Below are 18,105 nucleotides of genomic sequence, written 5' to 3'. Positions count from 1 at the left end.
GATTAAGTGTTGTGACGGATTCTGTAGAGTCGAGGAGACAGGTATTTTTTAAAATTGATTTGCATGTAAATCGCTCGAGTGTAATGAGTATCCTCTTAGAAGTTTTTTTTCTTCGGCGAATTAAATGTGTCAGCGAAGGAACTAGATTCAAGTAGTGATCATTAGGAATTATTTATAACGCGAAATGTCTCTTTAGTTTGAATTATTATAGATTTATCTCCCCTTTTTTATTTGGAAAAACATCGAGAGAAATTTAGTGCGTCAGGAGCAATGCAATTATTAATCGATGATCATTTTCTCACTAGACACAAACAAGCACAACAAAAAATTATACTTTACTGCGTTTTTTCACAGATGTAAACAATAAAAAAAACGTACAATAGACAAAACTAAGATTGTCAAAGTCGCTACTACTACACTATATATAACTGCCTTTTGCGAGTCCAAGACGAAATGACGCTAATCACAGGTGCTTTGTTTTAAAAGCCGTAAGCTGGGCTGGGTAGTGTAATAATTCGTGAGTAGCATCGGACCACCCTGTTCGTATGCAAACTAAACGTGCTTATATATACTGATCGACTGCTATTTCTTTTGCTTGCGAGTTTGATCTACTATTGTATGTTTCACTGTAGTATTTAATTTTTTATTTGGAGTATCTGCAAGTTTTGATTCTTGAAAGAATGTCAAGTGAATCTTGATGAATATTGCAACATTTATTTTGCAATTGATCATTGACAATCAAATTAGGCCTGAAACTTGCCAGGAGAAGCCACCTAGTGTTCTATAAGTCAACTATGCTTATTGGACTCGTAGCCGGTAGCCACTAGCCAGACAATCAGGTAAAAGTTGTCAAAAGAAAATTGTTGCGTGTTGATCCTGCAATTTTTCAAAATTTTAGTAATGCATCGATTAGGTAACCGCAGTTATTAATCGATTATGATTTTGACACCAGATAGAAGTGAAAATGACACAAACATGCATTTAAAATCCATTTGAAATAACATAGAAGAGTTTTTTTTTCGTAAAAAGTCAATTAGTTTAAAATATGTTAAACGAACTAAAGATTCAACCGAACACAAAATTTAATCGTTTTTTTGTACAAACGAAGGGTTCTCTGGAATTTCCTGCTGCAGGCAAGAAGACAAAAAATTAATCGTTTTTTGTACAAACATTGACTAAACAAATACACATACATTTTTGTTTAAATTGAAACAATAGCTATCAGAGCAATTTTTGTAAAATAAGCAAGTACGAATAATCTGTATGAATTTTGAAATGTTTAAAAAATATTTTATTCAATACAATCATTATTACTTGGAAAGTCGTTGCAGATCTCAAATAATTTTGGCATATAATTTTGATTAAACTAATCTATATATTTTATTTTCAATAAGACATTAATCTAATTACATTTGAGCATATATTAATCAAAGAAACTGTCTTTTACACTTCATAAAATAATTATCAGACGCATTTGTATCAAACAAATTAAATTATACATTCCATATAGAAAATACTTCAAGTCAAGATAATTATACATATGAAGTAATTAAAAATATATTCCGAATTGATTATGGTCGTTAAGATATATTTCATACGAAACCATTATGCATTAGTAGTAGAACATAGATAAAACATCAAAACCTTTGAATACATTATTATATAGAAAAAGTGAAGAATAAAGTGTTGAAAAATGAATTTAAAAAATAAATATACACTATTAAGATATTGCAGATTTTATAAAGTTGTAATAAATACAAAACTAAAAATAAAAGCCTGGAGTTAAAAAAAAAAAATATTTACCAAGCTTGTTTATCTCTTCACATTAATAAGTAATAAAAAATTGTGAATACGCCCCCGCGTGTTCGTAAAATCTCATATTGACAAAGCATCTCATATACTTTGACTATGCACATATACATCAATAATTTTTTTTATTTCATTAAGGATCTTTCACTTTTATTTCTCATGAATAATACCATGGTGAAATTTCTAACTATAGATTATATTTCAACAAGTTCATTCATTTGACAATATTACTTACTTTAATTATTCAATTAATTAATTATTTATTTATTTCATTACTTACACACGCCCGTTCGCATGTACACATACAGTCACTCGCATTTAATCCCAGGCATACTTATACGTACACGTAGAATCGCGTGCTGTACTCGGCAATCGCTCTCGCGGTCGAAACGGATGACCGGCTTTTTTTTTATTTAGAATATCCGTCGAACAACGTCTCTCCCTTTGGGTCATCAGAAAATATAAAACGAATCGTTTATTTTTTGTTTTGCTTCTTCTTCTTTATTTTTCCCGTCGCACGATCATCACTACTTTTTGTCACCGAACGTCTCGCGTATGCAGGTACAGAGTTCATACATAACTTGTAATATAATTATTTTTGCAAGCAGTATAGCTTTACAAATAATTTGATTTTTCATGAGTTTCAGAACTTATTTTGAGTTCTCCTTGCAAGGGACATGGAAAGAAGATGCTAACGCTTAATGATTACTGCTCCGTACACTGACTTAGCAACTGCTATTTACATGCAAATTCGCAATTAAAGTTTTTTTTTTATACAATTCAATAGCAAAAGTAACTAGAAGAATGTAAAATGCGTTGCCATCTTTGCTTAAGAACAAAATGTGTAATAAATATACTCAAAGCGTTTCGGCAACAAAAACTAAATTTCAATAATTTTTACTTTTACCAACTCACAGAACGTCAAAAATTTCGTATTCGAAATATTCCAATTCAGTAGAGCTTAAAATCACAGACAGCAAACAAAATATTAAGTACATCAGTACTTAGCTGCGCGAATCACAAATTCAAAATTATATTCATGTAATTTATTTAGATTCATCAAGATATGCAAGTAAGTCTATTACTCTCGAATTCATTTTTCATCTCATTGTTGAATTATAATGCAAAAGCATCAACTGTGCAATGATCAAATTTGTTTTTACACCAATCATTAATTAATAACTTAATTTTTACAGCTATTTCTTAAAGAATTGAATCATTCATCACTAATCATTTGATTTAATTATTTTACAACATAAGCTACCCGAATCTGCTAACGTAAGCATAACATAAACTACGTGTAAATGATTAATAAAGAAAAAAAAAGAATAACAATATTGCGTCCTCGTGAAACATCAAGTTTCGCATGAGAGACACGACAATGTGTACAAATTGCTTTATTTCACTTCTCTGTACGTGCATAGGCGCACACGAGTGCCATAAATAAGTCGAGATTGAAAATCACCAGACATTCGGGAAAGAATTTTGTACTTTTCTAGGATCATCCGCTCGTTACCGTGATAGAACGCGAAAGAGACTCTGCCGAAAATCGATGGTAAGATCTACTTTGAGAGAGAAAAAAGTTAGACGGCGCGCCTCGGCGAGAGGCACACAAGTGAGAATAAGTGAGAGGTAGCGAGTTGTGAGTGTGTGAGAACGCAAAGCCCATCCCGATGAACGCAGAATAATAAAGTAAATCCAGAGTTCTCAATACGCTAACGGCATAACACTTTTCTTGTATCGCACTCGCTCCCGATGTGTTAAAGAAAAATTCAAGTATGAGCATCGTGTTGGTATGTTGGTGATAAAGGATGGATAAAGACAGACAGGAGACAGTGTGTGGAAAAGAGATAGTGATGAGAAAAGGACAGAGATACCACAGGATAGGAAAGGACAAAGACGGAGACGGAGACAGAGACAAAGACAGAAAGTGGGGTACGTAGCGCTTTTATATCTTCGATCGCTTAGCTTGACGAGATTTGAGGGCGCGACGAGGCTTTTTTACGGAATCTTCTTCCAGGCAGGACGAACTCGACTTTCTTTTCGAGGAGATCAAAGGCAATGTGATTGGCGCCGCCGATAGTGGCGGTGCCATCGGCTCTACCGGCGGCGAACAACTACTGCTAGTGCAGCTAATACTGGATTGCGCTGGGTGTTTATGTGGCTGCTGTGCTGGTGGTGGTGATTGTGTGCCCAGCATTGCGTCAACTTCTCGTTCCGTAGGACTATGCACTACCATGTCAGCTATGGGAATGAAATCGAGTCCTTCGTTGACGCTCGCTTCGACGTTAGACAGTACACCCTGATTCGCCAAGGCTTGCAGATCTTCCGCCGGAACCGGTATCGATTGACCACAGCCAAAACATACCGGTATCGCTGGTGATTTTGATCGCCAATATTGCAGCTCCGTTTTGCATTTGTTTAATTCCTGTGAAAAATAAATCAAACGTGTTGATTAACTTTTTGAAAAATAAAAATATACTAGAATATTACCAAGTTTAAATATTTAACGGAAAATGCGATCCAGAACAATGCTCGAGCTCCAGCAAAGCGATACGATATTATGCCATACGAGGTCTTTGTATAAAGAGCAAATAATCACGTTTGGCAAAAATTAAATGTAATCACAACTTGTAAATATTAAATAAAGACCTCATAAACAATCCGATTTGTCTATAGTGTACCTTTGTAAATACCTGTAGAAGAGTGCTAAACTTTCTGGAGGTCTCGTCGTTCTTCTTGTCGTTGTCGTCGAGCCTCGTCGCGTACTCGAGCATCTGTTTCTGTTGCTCGGCAATCTTGGCCTTGGTATTCCTGAGCTCTCGGCGCATGAGACTGAGCTGACTATTGTAGCGCTTCATGCCCTGTTTGATCTTCCGAATGCGTTTGCGCAGCACCATGTTGGACTGGGGTGGCGTTGCCACGTTTGATTCCAGGGCCAACCCGCTACAGCTGCCACCAGGTTCGTCGTTACCAGAACGCGAAGGTGATCCCTCGCCACCACTGCCACTACCGCCACCGCGACTGCCACCGCGAGCCTTGCCTTCGGATACGCTCAGTGGTGCTGCAGCCAGGTACAGAAAATATTTATTTAAAGGCGGTGATGCTGGAATGGCCAAGTTATCTTATTATTTGTACCTAGGCTAAATTTTGACTATTGCGAACCATTTTAGAAATGTCAAGATTGATCGTAAGAAATTTCCGCAAGTGTGGCTAGTACACTTCCCATTTTGGTCCTTAAGAACTAAGTATAAAATTATACCCTCAAACTTAGATGGTAAAAATTTAGTAAACTTACACGAAAGCATAGTTCCAGCTAGGTCGAGAAATTCAGCTCCGAAATAAGGTATTTCAGGAAGTGTCGGTTCAATGGAATCTTTGAAGAACTCCATGGCCATTGTGCTTAGATCAAAGAGCTCATCTGTTACTTTGTACGGCCGTCCAAGCTTAGGCGTCACCTTGATGTAATGCAAAATACGGTATACCTCGTCCAAAATCTGAAATTTGTATAGAATTGTTAATAACGGATGAATTAAAGTATTTGATTATTTATCATAATTGTTCGTTCAAATTATAGTTTTACCCCGCCTGGAAAGAAGCAACAGTGTTTTCTCTCGATATGTTTCCCAAAGCTCATTTGTAGCAAAGTAAGTCGCATGTGCAAGGTTTCAATAATATCTGATTCACAGGCTAATGGATGATTGCGCCTCGCAGATTCTCTTCTGGGCATTTGTGCTTTTATAGCCTGAAAACGACTGAGCATCTGTGTTTGCAAACGTTGAAATGTTGAACTCAAGATTGAACCACAAACTTTGTCCATTTGGTGACATACCTACACAAACATGAAGTAGGTTATAATATCTGTATGAATTAGTAGTTAAAAAAAAACTATTATTTTGTTGTTAAATACTTACTGGACGTAAATTGGCTATTGTGTTGTAATCCATATAACCCAAAATTTTCTGTAAAATTTCCACTGGTAGATCCAGTAAATTTATGTATAAATTGCTTTCCCCTGTGGATACTGTAACACTTGCTGACAGGCCAGCTTGGTGATGACTTCTTCGTGATGAGCCCGATGGACCTGGTCCAAGCTCCACAAAGGTAGATCCATCAACATGCGTACTGCTGTTGCTCGATTGGCGTGTGGACACCATCTTGTTTTGTGCTCAGATTGTTTGATCACCTGAAATAATATTAAATACATACAATTAATAATTGCAATTAAAACCAACTAAAAGATGTCAATTCATCTTTTTTAATTATTCAAACAGTGTTGATAGAGAAAGTACAGTAGAGTGCATTGAGATCTTTTTAAAAAAGACCATAATACATATCATTTACCATTTACAATTTGCTTTGTTACTGTGTATTTTTAAATATTTGATTCCTAGGTATTGAGCATTTCAAGTTAGTGAAATTTTTTTCAAAAGTTTCAAGGATAGATTCTTATATTATAGGATGACATCTCTTAACCAACAACTCTTTTGTTTAACCTTGATTTAGTTAGATGTACATAGAATCAACTGATGTCAGGAACAACTTTGATTCTAGACTTATCAGATTCTTTGCCTTGAAATGATTTTAGCCATTTTGATCAACAAAGAGAAGATTCAGGTTTAACGACTGGTTACCCCGAACAAATAAAACCAGTAAATCTTGTGCAAAAAAGTTATTGGAGACAAGAGAAGCTTGCAAAGTAAACAATAGAGGAATTGAAACACAACAGGACACACAAAATATAGCCAATATCTGCCCTTTCGTGCAGAGAATCACTTCTCGCGACTTCGCGTACTTTCGTCGCTTTAAAAAAAAACGATAACAGGCAAAAGAGCGCCGATACCGTAGAACAGTCCAAGAGAGTAGTTCCAGGGTGAGGGGGCAGGCAGTGGGGCTACTTGGTGTACCACCGTGTAGTCGAGAGAGAAAGAGACAGAGACAACCAAAGAGCTATATACAGATATAGACAGAGCAAGTCGACAGACAGACTCAGAGGGGGGTATAAACAGGGCCGAAGTAAAAAAAAGAGAGTTCGTTAGCCGGACCGGGCCGAGAGAAGTGCAGCAGCCTGTCAGTCGATCAGGAAGCCAGCTCCGGCTGCAGGAGGCACGAGTATATACAAGCGAAACGGACGCTGCTACTGGCTCTCGATCTGGTGCTGTACTGTTGCTGCCACGGAGAGTGAGACACACACATACACACAGCGCGCACTTGCACACATATACATGCACACGTAGCTCCGTTTCTTTCGCGCAGAATTGCAGATATATATACCTACGCACGTAGAGCACGAGTTTCAGCCGAAGATGGAAAGCAAGCGAGAGAGCTGCCCTTTAAAACCCAGAGCGTAACGAGAGAATAGTTCTACGACAGGGAAGAAGCAGGGAACTCCTGGACCGATGTAAGAGAGTCAAGCGCGTCGAAGGTGCCGTATGCATCCGGGCGCTTAGAGTATAGGAGCAAGACAGAGCGAGAGTAGTGGCCATACTCAACCGACTGCGAAGCAACGAACTATCCCCCCCGGCGGCACGCACACCGACTTGCACCGAGAGAGCGCACTCGTTTTACACCTACATCACGGCCACAAGAGCCTGCTGCAACATTGCTATAACGAATCTGACGGAGACGGAGGATATACTTATTGCTGTTTGAAGCGCGAGAGAGAGAGAGAGAGGTGTACGCGTTTACAGCTAGCAACAACGGGATAAAGAGAAGAGAAGTGTATATAATTACCAAATTGCAGAGACACACACGGGCAGTTGTTGACTTCCTCCCCCGCAGCAGCAGCCTCCTCGTTTTCTCGCAGCTCACTCTCGGCGGCTATTTACTCCTCCTCGGGTTAGATCGACGTGACATGTTTGTCGGCGAAACGCAGTCTTCTCTCTCCACCTTTGCTCAACTGCCTCTAACGCTCGTTCTCTCTCTCTCTCCTCCCCTCTCTCTCTCTCTCTCTCTCTCTCTCTCTGTCTTTGTCTCGTACGCGAAAGAGACAGAGACTGTACGGCTGCAACACACACTCATACACACGCTCGTCCGTCCTTTTCCTTTCCGTATACAGCCGCTAGCTTCGAGTGCTGCACTACACCGATAGAATGCACACACCGACGTCGTAAGTATAATAGAGAGTTCGACTCGGGCTTTCGACTTCGACTGCACTGCAGCGAGGGTTGAATATTTTCTAACTGACGAAGAGATGATCTGCGCGCGCGCACGCAGTCAACAACGGACAGCTACTGCTATTACTTATATATGAGGGGCGACGTTTATAGTTACCAGCTCTCGGATTCCGGAGATTCGACTGCAGATGGCTGCACGAGAGCCGTGTTGTTGTATCTGCGGGGAAATTTGAAAATTTCCCGGTGACAGGTCGAGACTTGTGCATATCTCCAGCCGCATATACCCGCGACCTGCAGTTGCCGGCAGCGTTGGGGCAAGTTTTAAATATACTAAACTATGGCTTTTTTAATTATGTTTTTAATCTGCCAGAACAGTTGATTTTTAAATAACAAACTACGTTCAAGTTAAGATGGTAAGAAAAATTAAGATGGTCAAAGTTGCCTATACTACTCGCACAATTGTATATAGGTATACTGCGATCGATTGTTATTTGTTTCACTTTGCGAGTTTGATCTATATTTTACTAAAAACTCGTTACTTATAATTTTTATTCGGTAAATTAATCGGTTCGAAAAGATATCGAGTAAATCTTAATCAATATGTTAAAAGATTTATTTTGCAATTACAATTACTTCATTAACGATCTATTGTAATTTTTAATTAGTCTGAAATCTAAGTAAAAACCTATTTTAGAAGTATATAAGTATAATTATCGGTTGATCGCTATTCACAACTTGAATGTATATGTGCGTGATTTACCGCAAATTAACGAATAGCTTTGTCCAATTCCAATATTACTCGATCCGTCACTCGATCCCGATCATAAATTAAAATAATTGAAATAATTGAATTTTTTAGGTATAAAGAAGTTACCTTAAAGCCCGCCAAGTACACCGCGTCGCTGCAGTAGCAAAACAATAATACAGATAGTCTTATATCGCTTTGGGAATGTCTCGAAATACTTGGATCGTATCAATCTGCCTAACAGCAGTAAACACAGTCGAACAGATGGTAGCGCGATAACCAAAGTTCAGTACAGAGTTTAGATGATTTGCGCGTAGAATCGGATCATTGATGTGTAAAATAGTGGAGGGAGAGATCCATCCTCAGTGGAAGAGAGATAGAGGTAAGGATCTATCGTATATAAACGGCTCTATACGTCACATGGCGCGATCTACTCGCTCTCTCTCTCTCTCTCTCTCTCTCACTCTTTCGCGTAACTTTTATAAGTACTCATAGGCCGTGTTTATTTTTGTTCGATACACAGCTGCTGGAGAGAGACAGAACTCGAAGAGTCTAATTGTGCGCAAATGACGGAATAAAGAAATCGGATGCTATCAAACCGTTATCAACCTGTGCGCGCACTCGCTCAGCGCGCCTTTATCGTTTGAGAGGTTAACTACGACGCATGTATGCTGCTACACTCAACACTAGAACTTCTAAACTTCAAAATGGGAGATAATTCGCAGTCTGAAGCTTTTGAGGCTCGTAAGTGTAACTTGATTTCTCGTGTATTGATCAAGTCTCGTGTATAGTTTATTAATCGATCACTGTTGCTTTGGTTGCAGGGATACGAGTCAGCGGTGGAGGCAACAACGGTAGCACAGGTTCCGATGGTGATAGCAAACTAGAACCCTCTAGTCCTGTAGATAGACACACTTTTTCAAGATGCAGCAGTACTGGCTCTGTAAATACTCCGTCTTCTTCTGCTCATAATACCGGTAAGATTGTTGAACATGTGCAAAAAGAAATAAATCATTCCCAGTACACTAGTTGGTTGCAATTTTCTCATGCTGATTGATTCATTTGAGAATGCAGCTTCTAGCGTCATGTTAACTTACCAATCTCTCACATTAATTGCTATCTTATCTTAATTACCAGAGGATGAAGACAGTGACAATAAAAGTTCTACGATAAGTTATAAGGAGCGCCGCAGAGAAGCCCATACTCAAGCAGAGCAGAAGCGTAGAGATGCCATAAAGAGAGGATATGACACGCTTCAAGATCTCGTACCTTCGTGCCAACAAACCGATGCTTCCGGTTACAAATTGTCAAAGGCCACTGTTTTGCAAAAATCAATTGACTACATTCAGTTCTTGCTGCAGCAAAAGAAAAAACAGGAAGAAGAAAGAAATGCGCTTAGAAAAGAAGTCGTTGCTTTGCGCATCATGAAAACCAACTATGAGCAAATAGTTAAAGCTCATCAGACGCAGCCCGGTCACTCGGAAACTCGCGTTTCGGACGAAACTAAATTCCAAGTGGTAAGAATCCATAAATTATTTATTAACGATGAAATGACTTGTATAAATTTCTAGATGACTAATTGATTATTGTGTGCTCAGTTTCAGGCAATTATGGATCGCTTGTTCCAAACCTTTGACAGTGTGTCTGTTACAAATTTTGCTGAATTGTCAGCTTGTGTGTTTAGCTGGCTGGAAGAACACTGTAAACCACAGGTTGGTAATATTACGTGGATTAAAGTGATCAGCAATAAAAAGTTTTGCATCAATAATAATTAAATCCTTTTTTTTGTTACAGACGCTGCGCGAAGTGGTTCTCTCCGTTTTACAACAACTCAGCAATCAAATCAGCTAGTATACAATACGTTTTTTAAGTTTATAAGAATTTATTTTTTACTTCAAAGTCAGATTTCTTTTGGGAATCAGTTATAAGAGTACAAATTTAATGGGAGTTGCGTTATTAATTTTTGTTGTTTCTAGTTTATGTATAATTTGACCAGGCAACTTAGCAGATAATAGCGCGAGTTACGGTTGCAGGAATATTCCAAGCAGATTCGATACAATCAATTTATCTTTTATATTTTATAGTTGACGAATAAAATTGTGTATAATATTTTTGCATGATGCCATGAATGTAAACTATTACTTTATAATTATGCTACGTTGATTTACATCCATTTTAGGTATGTAGATATGGAAACTATAAATGTTTACAAATATTTACAAAACTTTAATAAAGTTGAAGAAAATTCCATATAACAGTGATAATTAGTTCTTCGATATTAGCTGTATACAAAATCGCGTTCTTCTGCTCTTCCCCTTTAATAATTTTTCAAATTCGTTCAAATATCAATGCATCTACTCCAACAAATACTACTTTATAAACCTCAACTCAAATGAAATCCAAGAATATGAGTGTCCAACATTTAAATCGTGCAAAAACCGCCAAACCCGTAACTCTACGAAAACGCCACCTTTCCTCCAGCATAACCGGCCGTATATAATAATCCAGTGCGCTATCATCTCACATAAGTATCGCGCACAGCATTACATACACTTTATCGCCAGCAACAGAGCGATCGAAGCGCACCATCGCCAGCGCCAATTCATATTACATCGTCATCATCATGACGCCGGGTCTTTTAGCTGGAAAACTCGCTATCGTAACGGGTAAGCATCGTAAATTCAAAATATATACAATTGCAGCTGCTTTACATCAAGTAGTAAAAAAGACGCGCGGCGCACCTGCCAGTACTACTCAAGTGGAGGTGTGTAGGGCGTAAATATACACAGAAATAGAATAATAAAGATCTTCGTTTTCGCAGGCGCGGGCAGTGGCATCGGCAGGGCAGTCTGCAGACTGTTCGCGCGCGAAGGTGCCAAGGTCATAGCCGCTGATCAAAATGTCAAGGCCGCCGAGGAAACAGCCGACACACTCGAAGGTAAGGAAGCTGTACTTTTTTACTTACTCTGTGCGATGCCCAGGCCTTTCTCGTTGGTGCTCATGTCTAAGCGAATATGTGCTAGATAAACGTATTTCGAACGTCGCTACTGCGATGCTGATGCACCTAACCTTAGACGGTTCGATAAACTACTGGGGAATAATGGGGATGAAGCTTTTTATGTGTGAGGATTTTAAGTGTCGCGTGTGATTATGTTATGTAAGATTTATCTATTTGGAACGGCGCTTCTGATGAATCTTGAGCGGATGGACGAGTGTATAGTGTGTCCGACTAAACTCGCCTGCATCTACTGAGCGCCGAAAGTCTTTTTTATAACGAGCATGAGTGAATGTATGTATATTAAGTTATCTTGAAATAATTACAACCGATGTTTCTACTGACGTATAAACAAAATTCTTATCGAATTTTAGGATCGGAACACGTGCCGGTGGAAATCGACGTGAAGAGCCCGGAGAGCATCGAGAATGCCTTCACCCACGCGAAAAAGCACTTCTTGGTACCGCCGACCATCGTCGTCAACTCGGCTGGTATCACCAGAGACAACTTTTTGCTGAAGCTCAGCGAGGAGGACTTCGATGCTGTACTCAATGTCAATCTCAAAGGGACGTTCCTCATAACGCAGTATGCTGCCAAGGTAATGATAAACTCCGGAATATCGGAGGGCGGCTCGGTGATCAACGTAGCTTCGATCATTGGAAAAACTGGAAACATCGGCCAGAGTAACTATGCGGCGTCCAAGGCTGGTGTCGAGGCTTTCACGAAAACTGCGGCGATGGAGTTTGGACAGTAGGTTTTTCATGTTTATGTATGAATAAAAGTGTAAGAAAAAAATTTGAGTACAATGAGTGATGATTTTAGGTTTGGCATTCGAGTGAACGCTGTGCTACCTGGCTTCATAGAAACACCAATGACTGACATGGTTCCTGACAAAGTGAAGCAAATGTTTGTTGAGAGGATCCCATTGAGACGTATGGGAAAACCAATCGAAGTGGCAGAATTGATTCTGTTTTTGGCCTCGGTAAAGAGCTCCTACATCAATGGGGCTTCCATCGATGTCACTGGTGGTTTGCACTAAGCGAATACTTTTTTCATTTTTGTACTTACGAACTTTTAATAAACAAATTTCTTACGTTACTTAATTATTTGTACAGTTGCTAAATAATTATATTCACTTTATAATTAGAGCACTTCTTTTGCAACTCTGTATACACATATTGTTAGCACTTCCCATCGATATTCTTCTTTTACTTTTGAAAGTATTATGACTTTATGTTGTTATATTCTTGTATCAGAAGTGCTGAGGACCTAATGATCTCAATCTTAACTTCCTCTGTTAATTCTTATTGACTTGACTTTTTTCTTTGTTCTCTTTTCTTAATTTTTTGTCTTTTAAGTAAATCATAACCCGATGGAACTTGGTTTTTATCCTATATCAAGTTTGAATTGTGACGTCCGATAAATCATCAGTATTATTAGGATCAGCTTTTGATTTCTTCGTTTTGCATGCCTAATCTTGTCATCGTCGCTGCGAATTTTATTGCCTAAGACGGACGGCACTTACCAAAATCAGTTACCCTCTTGTCCAAAGAACCGATGAAAATCCTGTTGGCTATAGCTAATAAAAGAGGTGTGCCGTGGTCGCTATTCCCAGCACGAACTTCGACACCAAGGATAATCAGTTGACTGAAAAGTTGATAAAATTAAAGGTATAATGGTCTTGTTATGAACTGGAATGGTCTAGCGAACCCTAATCATGGAGGTGAAATTCGAAACACTTTTGGAATTAGAATAACGATATATTATGTCGTCGTATATGTACGTATATTCGTTTTGGAGTCGAGGCGAAAGCGAGTCAATACCGAAAAGTAGGGATAATCTCAACGGTCCGCGTTGCGTAGGGGTCCGCAATTTCCCACTTTGGAATAACAAATGATACAAGTACATACATCGCGAGTATAGACAGTCGTCTCGAAACGTTCGTCACGACTATAGACTTTATAAAGAAGTATAGTTATTCTTCAATCCAAAAGAGTTTTATTTCACTTCCCTGAATAAGGTAGACCATTCCAGGTCGATAACAAGCCCATTTATTTATAATTTTGTTAACTTTTCCATTGATACCGGTGTATTCTTATTACAGAATATGGACCAGCGCGAAGATGACATCGCTGATGAGAACGGCAACACAGCCCTGCACTGTGCCATCAGTTGCCAGGAATTCGAAATAGCGACTCAACTGATTAGATTTGGCGTCGAGGTTTGTGCTAGGAATAACAAGCACGTCACACCTCTACTATTAGCTATAGCCAACAGGATTCCCATCGGTTGTTTGGACAAGAGGATAACTGATTTTGGTAAATGCGCTCGCTTCTCGTCATGCATTAAATCTTACAAATTTGCCATCGATGCCAGAGACGAGAAAAGACTCGTCAAGGTGTTCGCCCTAGGCAATGAGATTCTCAGCGGCGATGACAATCGTAAGCTCGTGAAGATGCTGCTGAATGCCGGGGCCGACGTCAACGCCAAGAGTCGGTACAACTGCTCGCCGATCCATTGTGCCGTCTATACAGATGATCTCGAACTCGTGAAAATTCTCTTTGATGCCGGCGCCAACATCAACACCCAGAACAAGGTAGGTGCTACGGCATTGCACGCCGCCGTCTTGTGCCGTAACGAGTCAATGGTTCGGCTACTGTTGAACATCGGCGCCAGTGTCCACGCGCCTTACAATGGACCTTGCCAGACGCCCCTGTTCTGGGCCTCGATGCTCAACTGGGACAATAGCCTCGAGGTTATTATAAGAGAACTCCTGGAGGCGGGAAGTGATTTGAGCGAGGTGTTCTTAAGCAATTTGGACCGCGATTCGAATGTGTTCCACTTGTCCGGTGATATTTGGCGAACTTCCTTCGATTTTATTTTGATGTATGGCAACATCAACTTAGTCAAACTCTGCATCGAGAAGTACAATGCGGACCTGAAGTTGAGAGGAGTGGGCATAATGGATGAAAGCGATGCTTTGAAATTCGCAGCCTACAACGAGGATATCAGCGTGATGAACCTGATGCTGGAGAAAGGAATAACCAAGTGCACTTATGGTCTGACCGCGCTGCATCTCGCAAGTCTGTGGTTTAGACCACAACACGTTCGACAGTTAATCGCCAATGGTGCCGACGTCAACGTATTGGTGCACGATGATTACGAATCGTATGCGAATTACTCGCCGTTAGCGCTTATCGTAAATAATAATACGTTAAGTAGTGACTCTACGCCAGTACATCACGAAGCGTTGGAATGCAAATTGGATCGACCTAATGCCGCGGAAGATAGGAAGAAGACGATAAAACTGCTGCTCGACTGTGGCGCCAACCGGAATCAGAAGATGAATGAGCGAACAGAAACAGATCTCGATAGAGCCATCTCGAACAGATCCATCGATGACGAGATCGACGATGCAGAATGCTTGATCATCGAGCACGCGGTCCTGGTCGAGGCGAGGACGAACGAGAAAGTGTTCGACGAGTACAACCTGAAGTCGATAAACGAAAACCCTAGGTCGAAGGAGTACTACGAGATGTGCCAAGCCGAGCTGACCGCCATGAAGAATAGCAAGATCGGGGGTACGCTCATCACGTACTTTTCCGTTCTGACGAAGCCGCTGGAAGTGGTGGCTCGTTACTTTAGAAACGATAAATTCGTCCAGGAGTTTGAGGCCAATTATCGATCAGCTTACCCTGCTTATGCTTGGCGGTTGAAGGGAAAATTCGAAGTGGCTCGCGCTAGACAGCTGAAGTTCGAGCGAGCCCTTTTTGCTTTGAATGGATTGCTGAAATTCACTGATCCGACCTTCTTTACTTTTGAGACTGTTTTAAAATATTTAACCGAAGAAGACTTCGACTCGCTTATTGATCTTATACCATACGACATTGATTAAAAAACGTGTTATTTTCATTTGTATTATATTGTAAGCGCCTTTACTTGTTTTGCTGTTTTACTGTGCCGTTTTAATTAATAAATATGCTACTGCGTTATTGATTTATAAATGAATAATAATAAAATGAGAGACTAAAATCTAAATATTTGAAGTGTTTTCAGCGATTTTTCCTCTCAAAATTATCATCTTCGGTAAGAACAGGATTATTCGCACTACCATTTTCTGTACTACCATCCGGATGGTAGAACCTATATATAGGCAACCATTTTATCAATTTTGAAGTATAAGTATTTAGAAGTACAACCTGTTGAAAATAATGACGTCATCTAATGATGTCATTTAACGTCATAAAATGACGTAATTATTTTCAACAGGACTACTAAAAATTTCTTTACAGAAAATAACGTCAGTATTTTCGATAAGGATAAGCCCACCTGCGGGAATAAACTGCGACTTTAGTCCCTTGATGCATAATTTACTATTATTCACGACATAAAGGTGTAGCCACTTCGTTCCCTTGAAAAGTGGGACTTATGTCAATACAAATAAAAATTGAATTTTTTTTAATTTTCTCAAAATTCCCGCGATTGAGAGAATAAAGTTACTCTATTCCCGCAAATGTAGGACAAAAAATATACGAGGGAATAAAAAGCTACTTTAGTCCTAGGAATAAAGTGGTTATTATAGTTAAGCCGCGAATAAACATCATTATTTCCGTTGCATATTCAATATAGATTCGCAGTGCATTTCCTTCTTAAAGTAGCCTCAATAATAATGTGTTTGAAAGTTAGCGATTCCTTATAAATTATTTATAATATTATCAGTTAAACGATAATAATCTGCTGATCGACTGAGTATTGGTAAACGTGAACGAATCATCGAGCGTCGATTCATATTTCATCACTAGTAGTTCAAACGAATCGTAGTACTCCCAATAAGACCGATAGATGGCGCACGATGTGAATAACGAAACGAATACAAAAATACGTATAGCGTGTATAAGATAGCTTCATAAATTTATTAAGAAAAAATATTAATTTACACAAGAGTCCGTAGAAAAATATTAAAAAAAAAAAAATTGAAAATAGCAATGGATAAATGCGTAATTACCATCCGCTAATACTTATACTGACAGTTAAAGATTTTCCGATTCAGTCGGCATACTAATATCTGCTGGTTGGGTTAAATCATAGAGTGTCACGATATCGGCGCTTCCTGGTTTTTGTTGATTGGCACAATCGCCTGATTTACATAAGAGACAAAAGATGCTTAAAAATTTTTTTTAAAGACAATTTTAATACTTTATCGCACAATTGCATACCTTTCTTTTTTCTGCGTTTTTTCGTTCTCGCTCTCCGCCTAAGGTTCTTTGTCGATTTGAACGGCTGAGATCGGCAGCACAAATCGCGGAATATGCAAATATAACAAGCCAATAAAGTCGTCATCATGGAGATACCACCGACCGCTAAGATGACGACTAAAAATATCGACGTGTCCTCGATAGCCATTGACCTACATACAAATCAGCTTGAATTAAACGTATACATTTATTTAAATAAAAATGAAGCCACTTTGCGCATTATTAAACACATCTCACCTTCCAATTGAACTTTTTCGAACAGTATTTCACACCAAATAACAATTCCTCTCGTCGTTGAATTTATCCATTAATTCATTGTCGAACGAACCACCTCACCAGTCAGACAGCATCATTCAAACTGACATGTTCCCACCCGCTTGTACCTAATTTTATACGCGTTCACTCCTACACCCGTTCGCTTACGATTTGCTCCGCACATTTGCGCTTTGTGTACGTTCAGGGTAACGATCAAATCCTGGCGATTACGCGAGAAGCGCGTACGCGGTATAATCTAAAAGTAGCCCCATCGCTCTTATTTTAGGATATCGCGAATAACGCACAATCTCATTTCGCATATTCTACACAAAATAGCTTATACGTTTATTACACGATTATATTAAATAAACAGCCATAACATTGCCATAAATTGTATATTGTTAATCATCGATGCGCGCGTGCGCGGTTTAGAAATTTAAGCTAGTTACTATATATACACACACCGTGGCGGCGAGTATAACGACGATGACGAATATAAATTTGTGGACCGAAAAGGGTAAGGCATATAAAATATAGGCAACAAAAGCTCTCCCTCCCCATAAAAGTCGGGGCGTTAAAACAGCGGTTTTACGGCCCGGCGCGAGGCATAAGCGCGATGTAACCGATCGTATATCGGTGAAGGAGTGCTTGTTAATGATGGTCTCACTCGCGCTCTTCTGGGCAAATTTTCAATTACCACGTCGGCGCGCCGCTCGGCCAGAAAATCGTTCAAAATGGCGCGCCAGCCTACGGTGTAGGAGGTTTGCTTTTCGTTATTAATGCCCTTGTTATATTACGTCCGATCGTTCGAAGCGTTATTTTATTTTTATTTTTAAATCGTTCGAAAATAATGGCGCGAATTTTAATTTATCGCCGAGTTCGCCGGGCAAATATAGCGGAAAAAAGAGGTATACACGCAGGTGCGGGGCT

The 18,105-nt window shown here is 39.3% G+C and overlaps 5 protein-coding genes across 23 annotated transcripts; 3 read left to right on the top strand and 2 right to left on the bottom strand.

Annotated features, from left to right (window-relative positions):
- Positions 1 to 1,984: 1,984 nt before the first annotated feature.
- LOC100121814 (F-box only protein 28) lies at positions 1,985 to 11,800 on the bottom strand. 17 transcript variants are annotated; one of them, XM_032599399.1, is made up of 6 exons: positions 11,636 to 11,759; positions 5,724 to 5,995; positions 5,393 to 5,641; positions 5,108 to 5,306; positions 4,494 to 4,873; positions 1,985 to 4,237 (listed from the first exon to the last, which is right to left on the bottom strand). In XM_032599399.1, exons 2-6 carry the CDS (start codon positions 5,964 to 5,966, stop codon positions 3,758 to 3,760), a joined length of 1,551 nt encoding a protein of 516 aa, XP_032455290.1. In that variant the 5' UTR covers positions 5,967 to 5,995; positions 11,636 to 11,759; the 3' UTR covers positions 1,985 to 3,757. The 17 variants fall into 17 exon arrangements, with proteins under 17 accessions (XP_032455290.1, XP_032455291.1, XP_008210024.1 ...); XM_032599400.1 differs by lacking the exon at positions 11,636 to 11,759 and adding an exon at positions 7,543 to 8,047 and having other exon boundaries at positions 4,506 to 4,873; XM_008211802.4 differs by lacking the exon at positions 11,636 to 11,759 and adding an exon at positions 7,543 to 8,041.
- Positions 7,945 to 10,925, top strand: LOC100120813 (max-like protein X). Its single transcript, XM_001601305.6, has 7 exons — positions 7,945 to 8,239; positions 8,785 to 9,052; positions 9,194 to 9,414; positions 9,495 to 9,647; positions 9,808 to 10,187; positions 10,269 to 10,382; positions 10,465 to 10,925. Exons 3-7 carry the CDS (start codon positions 9,339 to 9,341, stop codon positions 10,519 to 10,521), a joined length of 780 nt encoding a protein of 259 aa, XP_001601355.2. The 5' UTR covers positions 7,945 to 8,239; positions 8,785 to 9,052; positions 9,194 to 9,338; the 3' UTR covers positions 10,522 to 10,925.
- LOC100121832 (estradiol 17-beta-dehydrogenase 8) lies at positions 8,855 to 12,768 on the top strand. The gene is made up of 9 exons (XM_032599417.1): positions 8,855 to 9,052; positions 9,194 to 9,414; positions 9,495 to 9,647; positions 9,808 to 10,187; positions 10,269 to 10,382; positions 10,465 to 11,336; positions 11,492 to 11,608; positions 12,040 to 12,415; positions 12,488 to 12,768. Exons 6-9 carry the CDS (start codon positions 11,294 to 11,296, stop codon positions 12,702 to 12,704), a joined length of 753 nt encoding a protein of 250 aa, XP_032455308.1. The 5' UTR covers positions 8,855 to 9,052; positions 9,194 to 9,414; positions 9,495 to 9,647; positions 9,808 to 10,187; positions 10,269 to 10,382; positions 10,465 to 11,293; the 3' UTR covers positions 12,705 to 12,768.
- Positions 12,769 to 13,537: 769 nt separating this feature from the next.
- Positions 13,538 to 15,703, top strand: LOC100679708 (putative ankyrin repeat protein RF_0381). Of its 2 annotated transcripts, none has more exons than XM_003427209.4 (2): positions 13,538 to 13,685; positions 13,770 to 15,703. In XM_003427209.4, the coding sequence occupies exon 2, from the start codon at positions 13,773 to 13,775 to the stop codon at positions 15,558 to 15,560; it is 1,788 nt and encodes a 595-aa protein (XP_003427257.1). In that variant the 5' UTR covers positions 13,538 to 13,685; positions 13,770 to 13,772; the 3' UTR covers positions 15,561 to 15,703. The 2 variants fall into 2 exon arrangements, with proteins under 2 accessions (XP_003427257.1, XP_008210032.1); XM_008211810.3 differs by having other exon boundaries at positions 13,543 to 13,699.
- Positions 15,704 to 16,381: 678 nt separating this feature from the next.
- Positions 16,382 to 17,557, bottom strand: LOC103316705. 2 transcript variants are annotated; one of them, XM_016988348.3, is made up of 3 exons: positions 17,158 to 17,557; positions 16,882 to 17,072; positions 16,382 to 16,802 (listed from the first exon to the last, which is right to left on the bottom strand). In XM_016988348.3, exons 2-3 carry the CDS (start codon positions 17,066 to 17,068, stop codon positions 16,696 to 16,698), a joined length of 294 nt encoding a protein of 97 aa, XP_016843837.1. In that variant the 5' UTR covers positions 17,069 to 17,072; positions 17,158 to 17,557; the 3' UTR covers positions 16,382 to 16,695. The 2 variants fall into 2 exon arrangements, with proteins under 2 accessions (XP_016843837.1, XP_008210033.1); XM_008211811.4 differs by having other exon boundaries at positions 16,551 to 16,802; positions 16,882 to 17,087; positions 17,158 to 17,285.
- Positions 17,558 to 18,105: the final 548 nt, after the last annotated feature.

Source organism: Nasonia vitripennis, chromosome 4, assembly GCF_009193385.2.
Source record: "Nasonia vitripennis strain AsymCx chromosome 4, Nvit_psr_1.1, whole genome shotgun sequence".
Taxonomy (NCBI): domain Eukaryota; kingdom Metazoa; phylum Arthropoda; class Insecta; order Hymenoptera; family Pteromalidae; genus Nasonia; species Nasonia vitripennis.
The sequence above is the reverse complement of the archived record's forward strand: the minus strand, read 5'-3'. Positions and strand labels throughout refer to the sequence as shown.

Bases quoted from the DNA above. Each gene is read 5' to 3' on its own strand.
- LOC100121814 (XM_031930537.1), bottom strand. From the start codon at position 5,966: ATGGTGTCCACACGCCAATCGAGCAACAGCAGTACGCATGTTGATGGA. The intron at 5,307-5,392 runs GTAAAACTATAA...TACAAATTTCAG, and splicing joins GTTGCTTCTTTCCAGGCGGG to ATTTTGGACGAGGTATACCG. The intron at 4,238-4,493 runs GTACACTATAGA...TATTTTTCACAG, and splicing joins TTCTACAGGTATTTACAAAG to GAATTAAACAAATGCAAAAC.
- LOC100120813 (XM_001601305.6), top strand. From the start codon at position 9,339: ATGCTGCTACACTCAACACTAGAACTTCTAAACTTCAAAATGGGAGAT. The intron at 9,415-9,494 runs GTAAGTGTAACT...CTTTGGTTGCAG, and splicing joins GTCTGAAGCTTTTGAGGCTC to GGATACGAGTCAGCGGTGGA. The intron at 10,383-10,464 runs GTTGGTAATATT...TTTTTGTTACAG, and splicing joins AAGAACACTGTAAACCACAG to ACGCTGCGCGAAGTGGTTCT.
- LOC100121832 (XM_032599417.1), top strand. From the start codon at position 11,294: ATGACGCCGGGTCTTTTAGCTGGAAAACTCGCTATCGTAACGG. The intron at 11,337-11,491 runs GTAAGCATCGTA...TCGTTTTCGCAG, and splicing joins AAAACTCGCTATCGTAACGG to GCGCGGGCAGTGGCATCGGC. The intron at 11,609-12,039 runs GTAAGGAAGCTG...ATCGAATTTTAG, and splicing joins AACAGCCGACACACTCGAAG to GATCGGAACACGTGCCGGTG.
- LOC100679708 (XM_003427209.4), top strand. From the start codon at position 13,773: ATGGACCAGCGCGAAGATGACATCGCTGATGAGAACGGCAACACAGCC.
- LOC103316705 (XM_016988348.3), bottom strand. From the start codon at position 17,068: ATGGCTATCGAGGACACGTCGATATTTTTAGTCGTCATCTTAGCGGTC. The intron at 16,803-16,881 runs GTATGCAATTGT...TATGTAAATCAG, and splicing joins AAAACGCAGAAAAAAGAAAG to GCGATTGTGCCAATCAACAA.